General features: G+C 43.4%; 1 protein-coding gene across 4 annotated transcripts in view; it reads left to right on the forward strand.

Moving 5' to 3' along the window:
* CD99L2 (CD99 molecule like 2) overlaps positions 1-19,402 on the forward strand; it is a 91,470-nt gene that overhangs the window by 65,136 nt on the left and 6,932 nt on the right. For 3 of the 4 annotated variants that reach the window (XM_006087725.3, XM_023753040.1, XM_023753043.1), the window contains 5 exons: positions 4,300-4,368; positions 4,486-4,569; positions 6,982-7,047; positions 16,088-16,126; positions 16,632-16,751. In XM_006087725.3, the coding sequence (XP_006087787.2) occupies positions 4,300-4,368; positions 4,486-4,569; positions 6,982-7,047; positions 16,088-16,126; positions 16,632-16,751 (378 nt within the window). Of the gene's footprint in view, positions 1-4,299; positions 4,369-4,485; positions 4,570-6,981; positions 7,048-16,087; positions 16,127-16,631; positions 16,752-17,293; positions 19,385-19,402 lie in introns of those variants that run through there. The other variant, XM_023753041.1, reaches the window with a different exon arrangement.

Consider the following 19,402-nt stretch of genomic DNA (forward strand, 5'->3'; position numbering starts at 1 on the left):
GGGCAGCCGTGGACAAACTACGGCCCGAGGGCCGGATCCGGCCCGTTTGAAATGAATAAAATTAAAAAAAAAAAAAGACCGTACCCTTTTATGTAATGATGTTTACTTTGAATTTATATTAGTTCACACAAACACTCCATCCATGCTTTTGTTCCGGCCCTCCGGTCCAGTTTAAGAACCCATTGTGGCCCTCGAGTCGAAAAGTTTGCCCACCCCTGTTCTAGGGCCAGGTTTACTCACCATTGCTTTTACCTCATAGTGCAAATATCAACCCTGTAAAAAGGGCAAAAAATATCTGAGGATGATTATGAAATATAGTTATGACCTCATGGACCCCAGAGGTCCATGGAACAAACTTTAAGAACTTTCTGAGAAGATGACTACATATTTATGTAGCATCCTTATGTTTTCCTTCAAATCACTGAGCTCTTCAATATTAATGTGCAATGAGCATGTATTTGTGGAGTTGGGGCAGGAAGGTCATTTTTATATGTCTTCTGTGTATTAAGTTATACTTTTATAATTTCACTTTTGTGATAATCATATAAATTAGTTAAACCTTTTAGGAGGGCAATTTGACAAAGTCTTTGAACGAGCAGTTCTACTTCAAAGCATTTTCCCTCTAGGTGCACTTATGTATGTGTGCAGAGATACAGTTGGAATGGCTTTTGCAGCTTTTCTGTGTTTTGTATCAATCTAAAATTACTCTCACCAGGCCGGTGTTACTCAGTGGTTGAGTGTCAACCCAGGAACCAAGAGGTCACCAGTTTGATTCCTGGTCAGGGCACATGCCCAGGTTGCCGGCTCAATCTCCAGTAGGGCGCCTGTAGGAGGCAACTGATCTCATCGATGTTTCTATCTATCCCTCTCCATTCCTCTCTCTCTAAAAATCAATTAAAATATTAAACAAAATTACTCTCAAATCTCATGGTTAAATTCATAAATTCTGAACTATTCATACTATGCAGCCATTACAAAAATATGGTAAATCTCTAGAACTGACATGAAAAAAGCAAGTTACAGAACAGGATATATGTAGTATGACTCATGTTCTTATCAAATATAAGTATATGTGAACATGCAGACACACACACAGGGGCATGCATGCAGGTCTGAAAAGATTCATGGTAGCCATTTCTGGAGAGAGATTTAAGACTTATCTTTATATTTTCTCTTTTGCCATTCTACACCACTGGATTATTTTTTTTATATTGAGCATATATTCCCTTTTTAATAAATTTCAACTTTAAAAAAATTAAAGCCATCTTTATTAATGAGGAAGTACTCTAGATGACATAACCCGGGAACACCTTAATGAATATGTCCTCCCGTCATTGTTCAGATGAGAGGAACTTGTCCAACGTCCTGCTGCAAGCTAACAATGCAGCTGGACTGGAGCCCAGAGATTCTGGCTTTACCTTGAGGACTTTTCCTCTGCTGCATGCTGCCATTGGAAGTGCTTGCACAGGCAGGGTAATGATGACCCCAAAGGTGAGTTTAAGGTCAATTGATGCATCCTGGCTGAAGAAGCCCTGGCAAAGGCCTCTACTCATCCATAGGTTAACCTGCCCCCAGAAAGTTGTGGCAGCACCTCGAAGCCAAAAATATCAGCTTTGACTTGTAGTGTATTACTGGTCTGCTTTGCAGTTTTCTTAGCCCTGGAAGATTAGATCCAACAATCTAGAAAGCTGAAAAGGGGACTAATCTTTATGAGGTAAGCACAGTGTGATCACAGAAAAAAGTGACCCCGGGCTCTCTAGAAAGGTTGTGTTTTATATACTCATTTCAAATAGAGAATTGTGTTACTTGCTCTAGAAAGATATCCTTTGGAGAAGAGTTTCAGTGTTGTACAAACCACTGGGATCAGGAAGGAAGAAGCTTCAGTTGTCTGAAAACTTTCCTTGTGTATACCACCTCATTTCTAGATGTTCTTACCTATGGCTATGTTCCCCCAACTCAAGACTACATGACTTACTCCTTAGTTTTTCAGATTGATAATAGCCATTCCTGGGCCCTTGAAGACCAGTCATTTATGTGTCAGAATTTTTTTTTAAATATATTTTATTGATTTTTTACAGATAGGAAGGGAGAGGGATAGAGTTAAAAACATCGATGAGAGAGGAATATCGATCAGCTGCCTCCTGCACACTCCCCACTGGGGATGTGCCCGCAACCAAGGTACATGCCCTACACCGGAATCGAACGTGGGACCCTTCAGTCCGCAGGCCGACGCTCTATCCACTGAGCCAAACCGGTTAGGGCTATGCGTCAGAATTTTTATTGGGGTTATAAAAATGACCTTGATGCTCAAATCAATCTTTAGTTATATTTATTTTTATATGTTTTTATGATTTCAGAGAGGAAGGGAGAGAGAGAGAGAGAACCATCAGTAATGAGAGAATCACTGATTGGCTGCCTCCTGCACACCCCCTACTGGGGATTGAGTCTGCAACCCAGGCATGTGCCCTGAGTGGGAATAGAACTGTGACCTCCTGGTTCATGGGTTGATACTCAACCACTGAGCTGTGCCAGCTGCGCTCAATCTTTAGTTTTAAATTGACTTTTTCTTTTGAGGTAATTGTAAATTCACATAGAAGTGTAAGAAATATTACAGAGAGATCCTGTACATCCTATACCCAGTTTCCCAATGGTAATACCCTGTAAAATTATAATGTCACAGCCAGGAGATTGACATTGAGATAGTCTAGTGATCTTATTCAGGTTTTCCCAATTTTACTTGTATTCATGTGGATGTTTTCCCTCTTATGCAATTTTTTAAAAATATATTTTTTATTGATTTCAGAGAGGAAAGATAAGGGAGAGAGAGATAAAAACATCAATGATGAGAGAGAATCATTGATTGGCTGCCTCCTGCACGCCCCCCACTGGGGATCGAGCCTGCAACCCTGGCTTGTGCCCTTGACTGGAATCGAACCCAGGACTCTTTAGTCCACAGGCTGATGCTCTATCCACTGAGCCAAACCAACTAGGGCATTGAATTGTGTTTTTATTGTAGTAAACATACATAATAAAATTTACCATTTTAACCATTTTAGTGTAGGATCCATTGGCATTAAGTATATTCCCAGTATTTTTTAAATATCACCTATGTTTAACTTTTTGAGGAATCACCAAACTGTTTTCCACAACAGCAGCACCATTTTACATTTCCACCAGCAATGTACCAGGGTTTCAATTTATTCACATCCTCTCCAACACTTGCTGTTTTTTTCTTTTGATAATTGTTATCCTAATGAGTGTGAAGTCCTATTTCATTATGGATTTAATTTGCATTATCCTAGTGTCTAGCAATGCTGAGTATGTTTACATGCATTTATTGGTCATTTGTGTATCTTCTTTGAAGACATGTCTGTTTAAGCCCTTTGCCCATTTAAAAATATCACTGGTTTTTTATTGTTGAGTTGTAGGATTCTTTTATATAGTCTGGATTTTAATATCTTATTGGATATGTGATTTACAAATATAATCTCTTATTCTATGGATTGTCTTTTCACTCTCTTGATAGTGTCTTTTGTACAAAAGCTTTCAAATTTTGATCCAGGCAAATTTATCTATCAGTTTACCTGTGCTTTTGGTGTCATATCCAAGAAATTATCACTAAATCCAATATCATGAAGGTTTTCCCCTATATTTTTTCTAAGAGTTGTATAGTTTTAGCTTTTGTGTTTAGGTCTCTGATCAATTTTGAATTAATTTTTATATATGGTGTAAGATAAGGTTCCAAGTTCATTCTTTGCATATCCAGTTTATTGGAACCTTTGTCAAGAATCTATTGACCATATATGTGAGAGTTTATTTCTGGGTACTCTGTTCTATTCCATTGGTTTATATGTCTGTTCTTATGCCAGTACCACTCTGTTTTGATTACTATAGCTTTGTAGTAAATTTTGAAATTAAGAAAGTGTGAATCCTTCAACTATGTTGTTTTTCAAGTTTGTTTTGGCTATTTGGGGTCTTTTTAGATTCCATATGAATTTTAGGGTGGTTTTTAATATCTCTGCAAAAAAATGTCAAAACTATTGGAGGTCTGTAGGTCGAATGTGGGACAACATCCACCTCACCATCCATCTTCTGAAGAAATGTGAGCAGAACTTGTCTCATTTAAACCTCCTACATCTCCTTGTCATCCTTCTCTAAGTGATTCTCAGAGGCCTGCGAGGAGCCTCAAGGACCAAGACCAGGGTACGCTACTCATGATGTGACTTCCCTGAGCCATGAAGTGGCTGCTATATTTTGTTACTAAACATGCTTCTCTTGCTGTCCCCCTCCCTCTTTTAGAGAGATGGGACCATGTCACTACCACAACCAAGAGGCCTGGAACAACCAGAGCTCCGGCAAAGCCTGCAGGTAACATGCTACTCTAATGAGGGCAATGAGGAAAGACCCCGTGGAGCTTCCTCTGGGGTAGTGTCCAAGTGAGCTAGCTACCTGTCATTTAACCAATTGATTTTCTCTTTTATGAAGTTGATGATTTTGACTTGGCTGATGCCTTGGATGATCGAAATGATCGAGATGATGGCCGCAGGAAGCCAAGTGCAGGAGGAGGAGGTAAGTTGTAGCTGGTTAAAAGCACTGGCCAGCACTGTAGCTCACTGGTCAAGTTGTAGCTCATTCACTACTACAGCCCACAGAGCCACTCCTGGCCTGGCAGAGCTGGGGGCACTTCAAGGCACAGGAGAACCCTAAAACAATGTTCTTAAATTTTTGGACCCCCCAAATTATTGAGGATCTCAAGGGTTTTTGGTTATGTGGGTCACATCTATCAATATCTATCATCTTTGAAATTAAAACTGAAAAAAAGTATTTATTAATGAAAAATGAACAGCAATAAGCCCATGCATGATAATATAAATAGCATAGTATCATGTGAAATAACTATGCTTGGCAAGATAAAAGAGGACTTTAGTGAGAAAAATTTTTGCAAATTGATATGATGGCTATCTTAGTGGAAGTGCTAGAGTCTCACTGCTGGTTCCAGATTCAGTTGTAACATGTTGTAATGGTTGAAGTATATGGAGGGAATCTGGCCTCATATAGCTATGCAGCTGGGAAAGGGAGGAATATTTTAATAGACTTTTCAGATCACTGTGGACATTCTTGGATAAGACACTAAAAACTTAAAACTCAACCAGTAGTTATTTCTTTCAGGTTAAGTGCAGTCTCTACATATAAAAGGCTAATATGCAAAGTGTCCCCTTGGGAGTTCGACTGGAAGACCGGGTGTTCGATTGCTTGCTATGACGTGTGCTGACCATCAGGGGGTGGCGTGGAACAAAGGAAGGCCTGGGCTGGTAGCTGGAAGGAAGGGCCCAATCGGCCCTGATCACCAGTCAGGCCTAGGGACCCTACCCATGCACGAATTTCATGCACCAGGCATCTAGTGTGGAATATAAAATTGTATCAATGAACTTCCCATAGTTGAGTTAAGCCCCATTCTTGATTATGTACATTGTGCTTTGGTCGTTTGGAAAATATTGTTGCCCCTAGGTCCTTTGATCTTCCAAATAATGCCGTTTCATTATGCAATTCCCTACATTCACTTTTGTTGATATTACCACCCATCACATCAGAAAAAGTCTTTTTTTAAAAAAATATTTTTACTGATTTCAGAGATGAAGGGAGAGGGGAGAAAGTGATAGAAACATCAAAGATGAGAGAGAATCATTGATTGGCTGCCTCCTGCATGTCCCCTACTGGGCATCGAGCCCATAACCCAGGCATGTGCCCTTGACCGGAATCAAACCCAGGACCCTTCAGTCCACAGGCTGACGCTCTATCCACTGAGCCAAACCAGCTAGGGCGGAAAAAGTATTTAAGTAGAGGGAAGTTATTATGTTCACAGTGGTAGATAAAGATTTTTGAAATTTTAATTCTTGTTTGAAATCTTATCATTGACAACAAATACCTCCAGGGGTTTTAAGTGACAGCCTATTTCATTCATTTTTAAGAAATCATCAGCCAAATATTTAAGATACCACAATCATAGTTTGCCCATCACTCAATCTTTCCTGTGAAAGTTGTCTTCCATGACACAAAGCATCTAATACAACTCAGAACTGAACCAATCACGCAGGTGCTTTTATGAATTAACTATAATGTTTTGGAGTGCAACAGAAATGCTTTAAGCACACTTTCATTTCATCACATAGAATATTAAACAATGTGTACTTAGTGGTTGAGCTATAATAAAATTAATTACTGTTTCCTAGTATTAGTTTTCTATTGCTGCATAACAAATGATCTAAACTTAGTGAGTTAAGACAACACCCATTTATTGTCTCAATTTCCTTTGTTGGGGAGTTCAGGAACAGCTAAGCTGAGTTTTCTGTTTAGGGCTTCATACAGCTTCAGTCAAGATGTTGACCAAATCTGTCGTCTCATCTGAGCTTGGGTTCTCTTCCAAGGTCATGTAGTTGTTGACAGAGTATATTTCCTAGCAATTGTAGAACTAATGGATCTTTGCTTCTCCAGGACCAGCAGGAGCCAGACAGTACAAAGACAGAGAGGGGTAGAGTGGAAGAGGATGACTAACTCTGTTGTTTCTAGTATCTGAATTCAGAGAAGGTCTCAACACTGTTTTAAAGGTCTCATCTGATTAAGTCAGGCCTTTCCAGGATAATCTCCCATTTGATGAATACAAAGCCATACTCATTTGGTGCCTTAATTACATCTGCTAAATCCCTTCACTTTTGTAATGTAATATAACCTAATCACAGGGGCAATAGCCATCCTATTCATGGTCCTGTTGGCACTCAAAGTAATGGGATATTATACAGGATGGGTATACTAGTGGGAGGGAATCTTAGGGGCCATCTTAGAATTTTGTCTACCACATTGATCAAGAACATTCTTAAGTGGCAATTATTGTCTGGGGTTGTTGGGCAACATTAACCTATACAAGTTTCTTGTCACTGAAAAATGTATTTTTGGCATTGAAGTATATATATTTTTTTTCTCTAGGTTTTTCGGACAAGGATCTCGAAGACGTATTAGGGGGTGGTGACTACAAACCAGACAAGGGTAGAGGTAGGAGCATTTATCTGTCCAAACAGCTTATTCTCATTTACAATGTGATTACAGGATTAGCCTCTGGGAAGTCAGAGGTAGTTCCCAGACATCTGCGCTTGCAAGTTGTGGTTCACTTGGAATGATGCGAGCTTTGCAGCTCAAGGAGGAGAGTTTATAAGCCAGTTTGGAAAGGTCACACATTTTCTCTGATGTTCCTAAAGCCAGGGTGCTGCATGGGTTAACGTCTCTACATTAGAAGAAGCCATTTGCCAAGGCAGCACCAATTACAGTAACTGAGGGTTACAGAACTCATTGGGAAGTTCCCCACCTGGGAAGCCTGTCACTCTTGGGATGGGAGAAGCAAAAATCATTGTGACAATCATTTTTTAAGGAGATCCATAGCAAGTTAAACATCTTTAAATATTATATATGTGTATGTGTGTGTGTTGATTTTAGAGAGAGAAGAAGAGGGATAGAGAGATAGAAACATCGAGGAGAAACAATCAGTTGCCTTCTGCTTTCCCCTACTGGGGATTGAGCCTGCAACCTGGGCATGTGTCCTGACTGGGAATCAAACCAGTCACCTCTTGGTTTATGGGTCGATGCTCAACCACTGAGCCACATTGCCCAGGCAAGCCAAACAGTTTTTAAAATATCTTTTTATTTTGACATAGTCTAATGCCCATAAGAAGTAAAAGCTGTGTATCTATCACCTAGTTTCCCCTATCTTACGTAACCATAGTACATTGTCAAAACCAGGAAGCTGATATTGGTATAATACTGTTATTAAGTCAAGCATCAACCTTATTTAAATTTTATTAGATTTTATATGAACTCATGTGTGTGTGCACATGTGTGCATCTAGGTCTATCACATTTTATCACAAGTGCAGATTTTAATAACCATGTGGTCAATCTGAATTCAAAATGTAGAACTCTTCCATCACAAGTGAACTCCCTCATGCTAAACCTTCATAGTCACATCCTCCCCCAAAGCCAGTTATTTTTAATTGCCCAAAATACCAATGATGCAAAAGTTTTATCATAATACTAGAGGCCTGGTGCACGGGATTTGTGCACTGGTGGGGAGCGTGGCCTGCAGGGATTGGCCCACTGTGGGAGCACCGCTCATCCCGGTCAGCTGAGCGGCTGTGGATCTGCCTCTGAGCAGCTGCTCCCTGCTCTGGCATCTTCTGTGGAGCCAGAGCACTCACCTCACCAGGAGACCCGGTCAGGGCCAGGCCCAGGGACAATAGCGCTGAGAGGAGGCGGAGTAGGCCTCAGTCCTGCAGCGGCCATGAACCTGCCTCCCAGCCACTGGGGTCAGCTCTTTGAGCCCAGTGGTGGCGCTGCGTGGCCTGTGGGCATCCAGAGGAAGTGGCAGGGAGTGAGGAGGAGGAGCCTGGGGCAAGGAGGCAACAATTGCAACCTGGGTTCCTCCCCATTGGCCCAGGGTTCGCAGCGGGAGCAGCTGCTCATCCTGGTCAGCCAGCCAAGTGGCGCTCTCATTGTGGTAGCGCACTGACCACCAGGGGGCAGCTCCTGCGTTGGGCATCTGCCCCCTGGTGGTTAGTGCGCATCATAGCGACTGGTCCACTGGTTGTTCTGGTCATTCCGCCATTCGGTCACTGGGCTTTTATTATATAGAACTAGAGGCCCGGTGCACAAAAATTTGTGCACTCGGGGGGCAGAGGGGGTCCCTCAGCCTGGCCTGTGCCCTCTCGTAGTCTGGGACCCCTCGGGAGATAACGACCTGCTGGCTTAGGCCTGCTCCCAGGTGGCAGAGGGCAGGCCCAATCCCTAGGTGCAGCCCCTGGTTGGGCTCAGAGCAGGGCTGATTGGGGAGTTGGGGCGCCGCCCCCTGTCATGCACAGAGCAGGGCGGATCGGGAGGTTGTGATGCCACCCTCAGTCATCCTCAGGGTAGGGCCGATTGGGAGGTTGGGGCACCGCCCCCTTCACACTCAAGGCAGGGTCAATGGGGAGGTTGCGGTGCCACCCCCTGTCACGCACAGAGCAGGGCCAATCAGGGGGTTGGGGCTTCGTACCCTGTCACTCACAGAGCAGGGTCGATCAGGGGGTTGAGGAGCTCCCCCCTGTCACGCACAGAGCAGAACCCATCAGGGGGTTGGGGAGCTCCCCCCTGTCACGCACAGAGCAGGGCCAATCAGGGGGTTGAGGAGCTCCCCCCTGTCACTCACAGAGTAGGGCCGATAGGGGAGTTGGGGCACCGCCCCCTGTCACACACAGGGCAGGGCCAATGGGGAGGTTATGGCTCTACCCCATCACACACAGAGCAGGGCCCATTGGGGGGGGGTGGTTGGGGCGCTGCCCTCTATCACCCACAGAGCAGGGAAAATCAGGGGGTTGGGGCGCCGCCACTGTCACACTCAGGGCAGGGCCGATGGGGAGGTTATGGCTCTACCCCGTCACACACAGAGCAGGGCCCGTGGGGGGAGGGGTTGGGGCGCCGCACCCTGTCACACATAGAGCTGCAGGGCGATCAGGGGGTTGGGGGGCTCCCACCTATCAGGCACAGAGCAGGGCTGATCAGGGGGTTGGGGCACCTTCCCCTGTCACGAACAGAGCAGGGCAGATAGGGAGATTGTGGACCCGCCCCCTGTCACACACAGAGCCACAGGGTGATCAGGGGGTTTGGGCGCTGCCCCCTGTCACGCTGATCCCGGTGCCGGGAGGCATATTACCCTTTTACTATATAGGATAGAGGCCTGGTGCAAGAGTGGGGGCCGGCTGGTTTGCCCTGAAGGGTGTCCTGGATCAGGGTGGGGGTCCCGCTTGGGTTCCTGGCCAGCCTGGGTGAGGGGATGATGGCTGTTTGCAGGTGGTCACACCCCCTTCAGGGTGGGGGTCCCCACTGGGGTGCCTGGCCAGTCTGGGTGAGGGGCTGAAGGCTATTTTCAGGCTGGTGGGTGACTGAAGCTCCCAACCTGTCCTTTTTTTCTTTTTTTTTATTCTGGGCCAGCTTTAGCTCTGAGGCTTGGCTCCAGCTCTGAGGCCTCAGCTGCTGAAAGCAGGTATCTGATTTGTTTGGGTTCTATAGTCGAAACACTGTTTCAACTCCAGCTCTGAGATCCCGGCTGGCTGAAAGCAGGTTTCTGGCGTTTTGTTTAGCTTCTATATTTGTAACAATGTTTCAAACTGCAAGCTCAGAGGCCGGCAGCGGCAGGCGGGGAACGTTGGAGTCCTCCTTCACTGAAGCAAGCAAGCCTCATGTTCAGTCCTCCTTCACTGAAGCTGCCTGGCTGCCGGCCGCCATCTTGGCTGGCAGTTAATTTGCATATCGCCCTGATCAGCCAATGGGAAGGGTAGCGGAGGTACGGCTAATTACCATGTTTCTCTTTTATTAGATAGGATATGTCAAGATTTTATCCTAATATGGAAAGAATATTAGCCAAACTTGATATGACAAAACAGGTTGTGGTTGTAATTTGTGATTGTTACTTATGGTTGTAACCTGTTCTGATGGTAAGCTATGGTTGTAGCAGTTTGTGGTTGTCAGTTGCTGTGATGGTACGTTGTTATAGTTATGTGTGTAAGAAGTTATACGTGTAAGAAGTTATTGGTGGTAACCCTGTGATACTCCCCACAGTCCTGGCAGTGGTACTAGCATTTGCTCCTTTTTTTGCAGGAACTGTGTACTTTTCATATGGCAAGAGTGTTTTCTTCTGATCAAAGGATACTGTAGTCAAATTTGTCCTTCAGAACACCTTTCCAGACAGTGTCATCTTGAGTAAAAAGCTCTAAAGGCCTCTAAATGAAACTTGCAGGTGTCAGGAGAACATGGAACATTTAAAGGGCAAACCCAGCAAATGAGCCAATTACTCCTGGGTGACAAATGGTATTTCCAGATGGGGAGATTAGGGCAGTAGTAGTGTATGTATGCATGCACATGAATAAAAGTCTGAATGATTTTATTCCTTATTAAAAGTACATGCTTTAGCAATGAGGAAGTGTTAGGAAATTCTTTAATTAGGCTCATATTTGAACTTGTCTTGTAAAGAATCAGTTGTTAGCTCAAGTTTTACCCTCTGTCATTATGGATGTCAGTAAAAGAAGATAAAAGGGGTCCTAGCAAAAAATACAAGTGTGAAACTGAAACATTTTGATAAGCACATGATGCATTTCCCAGACACTCTCCTCTGTGCCAACATGCTAATGCCATGCGTGAAGATAAAACATCACATTTAAATAAATGATGATCTTCACCCTAAAAACAATTATAATTCATGCAACCTTGATTCTTAGGCACATAGACTCAACTATAGTTTTGGAGTGTAATTCTGAAATGTTATTTGTTATATATTTTTTCTCCAGAAAACATTTCTGCTGGCCTTATAGGAGCCCCCTTGTCTGTAGGTGACAGTGACAGTCTTGTCAACAGGTTGCATCTGTTATCTCACCTCCTACCTTCCTATGAAATCCCTGTTGAGTTTACTGGTTGGCGGCTTGCTCAGGCTAAAGGAGCTGCTGGCTCTCCCTATTCACTTGCTACTGAGATTGCCACATTAACTGACAATACTGCAAGTCACGTGGGTCCCTTTTAGCAGCTGCAGTGCAGTTGCTGGTTTTTATGGCCTGTTTACTCCACCTCAGTTGAACTAGTCTGGGGGAGGGGGGAATGTGAGCAAGCCTGGGCAAAAAGGCCGCAGACTCCAGCTGTTCTCACTGTTCCCTAAAATGGCTGTCTTTGATTATCCACAGTTAGAGTTGCTTTTTGAGGAGATGATTTATTCATTCCCTCATGCCAGAAATCCTCCCCCTTAGTATCTTTTGAAACTGGAATATTACTTCTCTTTGCCTCCCCTCAAGCCCAGACCCATGTCATCTCTGCTTGGGTCATTACCTTAACCTCTTAATTGGTCTCCTGGATGTAGTTTTTCCTCCATGCAGTGGCCAGAGAGAACCATCAGGAATATGAAAGTGATCTTGTCAGACCTCTGCTTAAAACTATTGTATAATAATGAAAAGATAGCCCAGCTAAAAATGAGCATAAGATTTGAGCAGAAACTTCACAAAGGAAGTTATATGAAGATGTTCAAAGTCATTAAGGAACTGAAAATTAAAACCACAAGAGATATCACAACACACCCACAAGAATGGCTAAAATTAGACAGACAATACCAAATGTCGGTCTGGATGTGGAGCAACTGAAACTCATACATTGTTGGTGGGAATGTAAAGTTTCTTATAAAACTGAACATAGACTATGCATTGACTCTGCAATTTCACATATATTCAAGAGAAATGAGAGCTTATGTCTAAAAAAAGACTTGTAAAAAAATGTTCATGGCAGCTTTATTTATAATAGCCAAATAAAAGCAAAAAACTGGGAGCAACCCAAGTATCAATAGGAGAATCAGTGGATAGATAATTTATGCTATACACTCATATGATGGAATAAATTACTGGTACACATAAAAACATGGATAAATGTCGAAACATTATGCTAAGTGAAAGAAGCCAAAGGGAAAAAAAAGAGTACATACTAAATAAGCCCAAACATATTAAGTAATAATACTTGCAAACTAATGTGTTATGTTAGAGATGAGATTCATGGTTGTCGGGGCTGAGATACGGACAGGGAGTGATTGAACAGGGACATGAGAGAACTTTCTGGGGTGATGGTAAGATTGTGTATTTTAGTGGGGATATGGATTTTTCAAGTATATTCATCTACCAAGACTTATCAAATGGTACACATAAGATTTGTGTATGTAAACTTTACCTTCAAAAGGAATCATAAGCAAATGTGGAACTCTAAATATGTTTAGAGTTCAGTATACTGATATCTGCAACTCTGAAATACATCACAAATATAAGAAATATCATTGGATGGACAATGATAAAGCAAATAATGCAAAGTGTTCGTTATAGAATCCAGATATTGGATATACTAGTATGAGTGTTCACTCTACAGTGCTTTCAGCTCTTTTGAATGTTAGAAAACTTTTTTAAAGAAGCAAACAAATTCTCTTTAATGGCTCTCCACTGCCTATAAGATACATTGAAGCCCCTTAGCCTGCTGCCCTATTTTTCAGCCCTGGACCACCAGGTTCCTTTTATTTCCAAACATATGAACTGGTAGTGCTTATCTTTAGGCCTTCACATTCTGTTTCTCTGTCTAAAAAGCCTTTCTTTCACCGGATGAATTCCCACTCACTCCCCAGAGAGTGCTAAGCCACCCATCCTTCAAGAGAAACCTTAGATTGCTTCTTCTCTGTTTTCCATAGCAACTAGACAATTTTACATTCCCATCAATAATATCTGAGGGTTCCAATTTCTTCACATCCTAGCCAACACTTACTTATTTTTTTTATTATAGGCATCCTAATGTGTTTAAATCAGTATCTCATTGTAGGTTTAATTTGCATTTCCCTAATGACTAATGATGTTGAACATCTTTTCATGTGCTTATTGGCCATTTGTGTGTCTCTGGAGAAATGTCTATTTGCATCCTTCGTCCATTTTAAAATCTAGTTATTTACCTTTTTATTATCAAGTTGTAGAAGTTCTTCATATATTGTCAGTACTAGTTCCTTACTAGATATACAATTTGCAAATGTTTTTTTCCAATTTGTGAGTTTATCTTTCCATTGTTTTGGTGAAGTCATTTAAAGCACAGAAGGTTTTGATTTTGATGAAATCCAATTTATTCTTTTTGTTTTGTTGCTTGTGCTTTAGTACTAAAGTTTTTACTTTTGATATCTCTTCCTTTTTAAGTTTCTGGATTTTGGGTCATGTTTGGAAACTCATTCCTTGCCCCAAGACAATATAAAGGTTGTCCTACATTTTCCTGTAGTGCTTTTATGGCTTCATCTGTTTTGTATTTATTGGGAACTTCCATGGAAGGTATTGGATTAGATAAATTTATTTTATGTTAGTGGTTCATCAGTTGTCCCAATACTATCTTTTATACAGCATGCATTTCATAAAGGAACTGGGTTCATTCTGTGCTCAGAGGAAGTAAATAGAGCTCTGTTGCCAAATGAGGATCAAAGCCATGACACTGGCTTGGCTAACTGCAATGGCAGGTCTGTGTGGCTGACTTTAGTTCAGGTTCATGCAACTAGAAGGGATGGAAGGATCTTAAATGCCTATTTTTTTTCTAATTGTTTGTTTAACCTCATGGTGTTTCTAGCTCACATGTCCATCTGAGCAATGAGTCTCCCACAGGATGGGATCACTTTTTTTGAAGGGGAGAGAAATAACATGTTTTTTTTTCTTAAATAATCTTAGGATAATGCTTCCATACAGTCACAGGTTGTCAGTTAGTGAGGAATTTGTAGAGATGTGTTGAGATTTTGAGTCTTTTTGACAGCCTGGGAGACTACCAGGTCTCTCTGTTTGCATCTGGATGAACAATAGCCAGGGGCAGTCCTGTTTACATTTCATGTAACACCCTCTTAACTCAGCCATCAGACAGACTGTGAGGTTCAAGTTGCTGTGAATCCTCATGACCATATCATCAACAAGGAAAGAGAGACTTGTGAACACTCAGCGTCATTTCACCTCAAGGTGAAAGAAAGAATAGGTTGAATTGCTCAGATCTGTCTGGAAATCTGGTGACATGTCAGTAGAGGACGCCTGTGAAGGGGCTTGCCTCTCTAGCACAGCAGAGGGGGGCCACTGATGAACCCCCATTGTGGTTTTTAAAATGCCAGTGTTCCTTGTTTTGTAAATAACCATTCATATCCAATCATGGATCTTTATAAAATGCATTTAACCCAAGGGTTCTGCCCCAGGTGGGAACATAACAAACCTCATTTTCTCCCACAAGACTCTTTTTAAAAAATAAACTTTATTTTTTAGAGCACTTTTAGGTTCACAGCAAAATTGAGCAGAATGTACAGAGAGTTCACATATCAACCCTGCTCCCACACACCCACAGCCTCCCCCATTACCAACATCCCTTCCCAGAGGGTGGACATTTGTTACGATCCAGGAACCACATTGCCCCAGACTCTTTGACTGGTGAAGGAAATGTCAGAGTTCATTGCCTCCAACATCCCAGGGCGGTTCCCCCTGAGGACTCTGGGCTTTGTGAACAGTCTCCCTCCATTAATGAGTGTTATGTCCTGAGAAGAAGAGGGCGACATGAAAGGAGTGCTCAAGGCTAATTAATGTCTTGAAATGGCACCACTTGCTTGGCAGGGAGCTGTTGGTCTGGGGAAGTGTGTGTGTGTGTTTGTGTGTGTGTTTTATGAAATTTTATCACATGTATAAATTCCTGTGACCACCACAGTCAAGATAAAGGACAGCTGTGCCACTGCAAGGATCCTGCCTGTTTTCCTTTTATAATCACAGACAGCCCCCCCTCCACCCTCCTTAACTCCTGTCAGCCACTACTCTCATCTCCATCTCTGTGATATTTCAGAACCCTTTGAATTTCAAAATCCTGGGTAAGGGATTGTCAACCTGCATTTGTGTATGTTCCAAGAACAACTCCAAATCTATGCCAAGCTGGAAGTGGAAGCCCTTAAAAACTCTTATGATTTAATCCTGTAACATCTCATAAGGATATTGTATATGTACCTAAGTTACATGAACAGAAACATCTGGATGTGAAGAAAAGCAGATAAAGTATTAGGCACAGGAAGAAAGTAAATTGAAAATATTAACCGTAAATCTCACTGGCTGGTGGGATTATGAATATTTATGCTAGCCTTTCATCTTTTTTAAAACAAAGTTTTACATACACTTCAGATAAAGAATAAATACTTCTTACCATAGTAGATACATGGGACACACATACTGTTGTCATTCAGAGTCAGGCTCACCTGGCATGAGCCCAGCTCAGCCACCTGTTGGCAAGTCCTTTAGCTTCTGCTCTCTCTTCTGTAAGATGGGGATGATCTGCCCCATTTGATTGCAAGGAAATTCAATGGAGTACTGTGCATTAGGATTTGGGAGGTTTACTGGCTGGAGCCTGTGCAGGGGGTAATAAGGGTCAGGGAATTGGAAAGGGACTGTTTCTCCTAACCCCGAGCTGGATGGTCACAGACTCACAGCAGACACTATGTGCTTTTGTCCTTTCTCCAGGTGATGGCCGGTATGGCAACAATGATGACTCTGAAGCTGGTGAGTTTGAGTCCCAAGATTTCTGTTGGAAACCACAAGGAGACATAGTGCTGGCCCACTCTCATTGCAGAGTTGGCCTTCCAGACCTTCCCCTGAATGTTTCTGCTAAAGAACTGTGAGGCCAACAGCAGAGGGACAAAGTCATTTAAAGGAATGAATCATGAAAACATGGATCCCCAGGGAGGTCATCCCATGGGAACCTCGCTGGCATGAGACCCAGAGACCTAACTGGAACTGAGTTAAATAGGGAGGGACTGCGCCATTTCCATGTCCACCTTTTAAGCTTCTCAAAATGGAAATCCTTATGGAAAATGAGAAGCATTTGGCAAGTCCAAGGGGGCACTATGTCACTTGAACCCTTTGATACAAATGGCTGGGCCTCTCAACACTGGCTCAGAGGTCCTGAGCATTAGAACAAACTTAGGTCAGTGTCTGAGCCAATCCTTGTGGTACTGTTAGCTTGACCTTGAGTCTTCTCATTTCTCCCACCCTCACCTTTACCCAGGAATGTCACCAGAGACTGGCACCATTGCCGGTGTGGCCAGTGCCCTGGCCATGGCCCTGATTGGCGCCGTCACCAGCTACATCTCCTACCAGCAGAAGAAGTTCTGCTTCCGCATCCAGCGTAAGTGGATCTGCCTTGTAGCTGCTTGTGGCTGTGCCCATAGCAATTGCATTCCCCCCACTCCTGGATGTGAATGAATGGTTAAGGCCTTTTGAGGGAAAGGGGAAGAAACATGAGCAAGTTGAGATTCTGGTCTATTCCACAGCCTGCCTGAGAGCAACTCCAGAGATGACTTCCTGGAGGTGGGGCGGGGGAGTTGCAGTTTTGGAAATCCTGGAGGAGGTCTAGGCCAAACTGAAGTGTAAACCAGCCTAGAAGAGAGGATGGGGCTGGACACATTGACCTTGGTCTTCCAGGGTTCCAGTTTCTAGAAGCCAGATTTCTGTGGGGGCAGAGCCCAGTGGCCATTGTGATGTTTCCTTGTCATAGAACAGGAGAGACCCTGGGATTTCTGTATGGCCTCAGATTTCACCCAAAGGAATTTGGGAGCTTCAGAGGCTCTGGGGTCAACAGCTCCCTCTACTGCTGTCATTTTTTCTCCAGAGCAGAAGGCAGCAGTCTCTGGGGACCACTCATTCTGGCAACCTTTCCCTTCCTTTCAGATCCCAAGAAGTCACTGCCCTGGTGTCCCTGCTCCTCCCCGTGTGAGCCAGAACATCTTAAAATACATGGAATTGTGAATTGTTTTAAAGGAGTAGGAATGCAAGAGAGAAACTAAATGTAGTTTTGCCCCTTCCTTTACATGCTATATTTGTGAAAGCTAGGATGCATCTGTTTTATGCCATGGTTTTCTATAAGATGTGGTACAAATGGAATTCTGTCTTGAAAGCTGTCAGGTACCCCGTGGGAATGCTGTTGGGTGGGGGAGGGGGGGGGGGGCAGAAAAACCACACTTGTTGGTTTTATAAGCACAGCATTGATGTGTCACTGTTTGCTAAGAGTGTATCCCTAAGACTGGTGATTTTTAGTTCAAGGGACAGTATCTGACTCAGCAGATTTCCTCTTTCCTAAATTTAGGATTATCCCCTATGTGGCTTCTCTTACCCTTGCTCTAGGACTCTGCCCTTAATTCTAGCTGGGAGCTGAGCTCCCCAGAAAATTAACCCAAGTCCCAGAATGTTTTGAATGTGGGTATTGCTGAAATCTCCAACTACTTTTTCATCTGGCTATCACATTTGCTTCTTTTACTCTTATACAACATTCTTGACCAGGGCCACCACATACAGCTACACAGACTGCGCACAGTACTCTGGGGGCACCATTCACATCTCAGTACACAACCTGCGCAACTGTTCATGGTCTCCCTGCTGGAGATACTGTCACCTCATCAGGGATTGCGAAGCTTGGCTGTAGAGTAGTGTGAACAAGGAAGAGTCAGGAGTGCAGACCTGGAGGCTGGATTGTCCTTAGAGCTTTCCTTTGTCCCAGCATAAAATAAAAGAAACGGACTGGCTTAAAACAACAGAAATCTATTCTCTGCCAGTTCTGGAGGCCAGAAGTCCAAGATCAAGGTGTCAGCAGGGTTGGTTTCTTCTGGGAGCTCTAGGAAAGGATCCTTTCTTGCCTCTTCCAGGTTCTGGTGGCCCTAGACGTCCCATGGTATATGGTTGCATCACTTCAGTCTCTGCCTCTGTCTTCACATGGCCTTTCCCTCTGTGTCTGACTCTCGTATTTTTGTCTCTTATACAGACATTTTTCATTAAATGTAGGGTCCACCTGGATAATCCAGCCTGATCTCATCTCGAGATCCTTGATCACTTCTGCAAAGACCCTTTTCCAAATAAGGTCACATTTACAGGTTCCAGGACATATCTTTTGGGGGGCCACCATACACTCCAGTACAGCATCGTTACCCGAAGAGTAAGAACTCCCATAGCCCCACTGATTAGGAATGACCTACACCCTCATCTCATAGATGAACAGAGGCACAGACAGTCCTTGAAGGAACTTACTCCAGATGGGAAGCCATGAATCCAGAAGGGGTGCCAGTAGGTAGAAACAGGGAGGAGAAAAAAGGTTGATTTCCAAACCAAAAAAGAGATGTCTGGGTTGTATCTGTCTCTGTGGGGGTACTAAGGTGAAATGAAAATACATTATTTTCACATAAAACAGACAGATCTGAGCTTTTCAAATTGGATTATCAGGGAAGCCAAATAAAATGTGAACACATGAAGGACTTGGTGTGTAGAACTGAGCAATTTATATATTTGGGAAAGAATAAACCCAAAAGAGGGAGTGTTAATGACAGCTGAAAGTTATGTGGCAACAGAGCTGGAGGGCATGGATGTGACCTTTCTGGGGGGTAGACTCGAGGTGAGGGTATTGCTGGGCCAGTCAGTGGGGGTGAGCCTGCTGGCAGGGTGGCATAGGCGAGGGAAGCATGTGGGCTTGTAGGGCTATGATGGCTCCAAAGAAGTTCATGGAACCCACTGGCCTCACAGATCCCTGAGTGGGAGCCAATAGGCCTCTCCCCAGCCCCCCATTCAGTCTAAAGGAAGGCTTCCCTCCCTGCCACAGACTTCAGACTACACCCTCTGGCTCCTGTATGAGTGGACCCTCCACCTGTGTCTTTGGCCCTGTTTTTCCCCCCCTTCAATCTGTTAATGATGTCATTATCATTGCTTAACCTACACTGTCCTGAATCCCTTTACTGGACACTTATGCAAGTGCTAACATCACCCCCAATTTACACAGAAGGGAATCAAGTGTGA

Source organism: Myotis lucifugus, unplaced genomic scaffold (assembly GCF_000147115.1).
Source record: "Myotis lucifugus unplaced genomic scaffold, Myoluc2.0 scaffold_40, whole genome shotgun sequence".
Classification (NCBI taxonomy): domain Eukaryota; kingdom Metazoa; phylum Chordata; class Mammalia; order Chiroptera; family Vespertilionidae; genus Myotis; species Myotis lucifugus.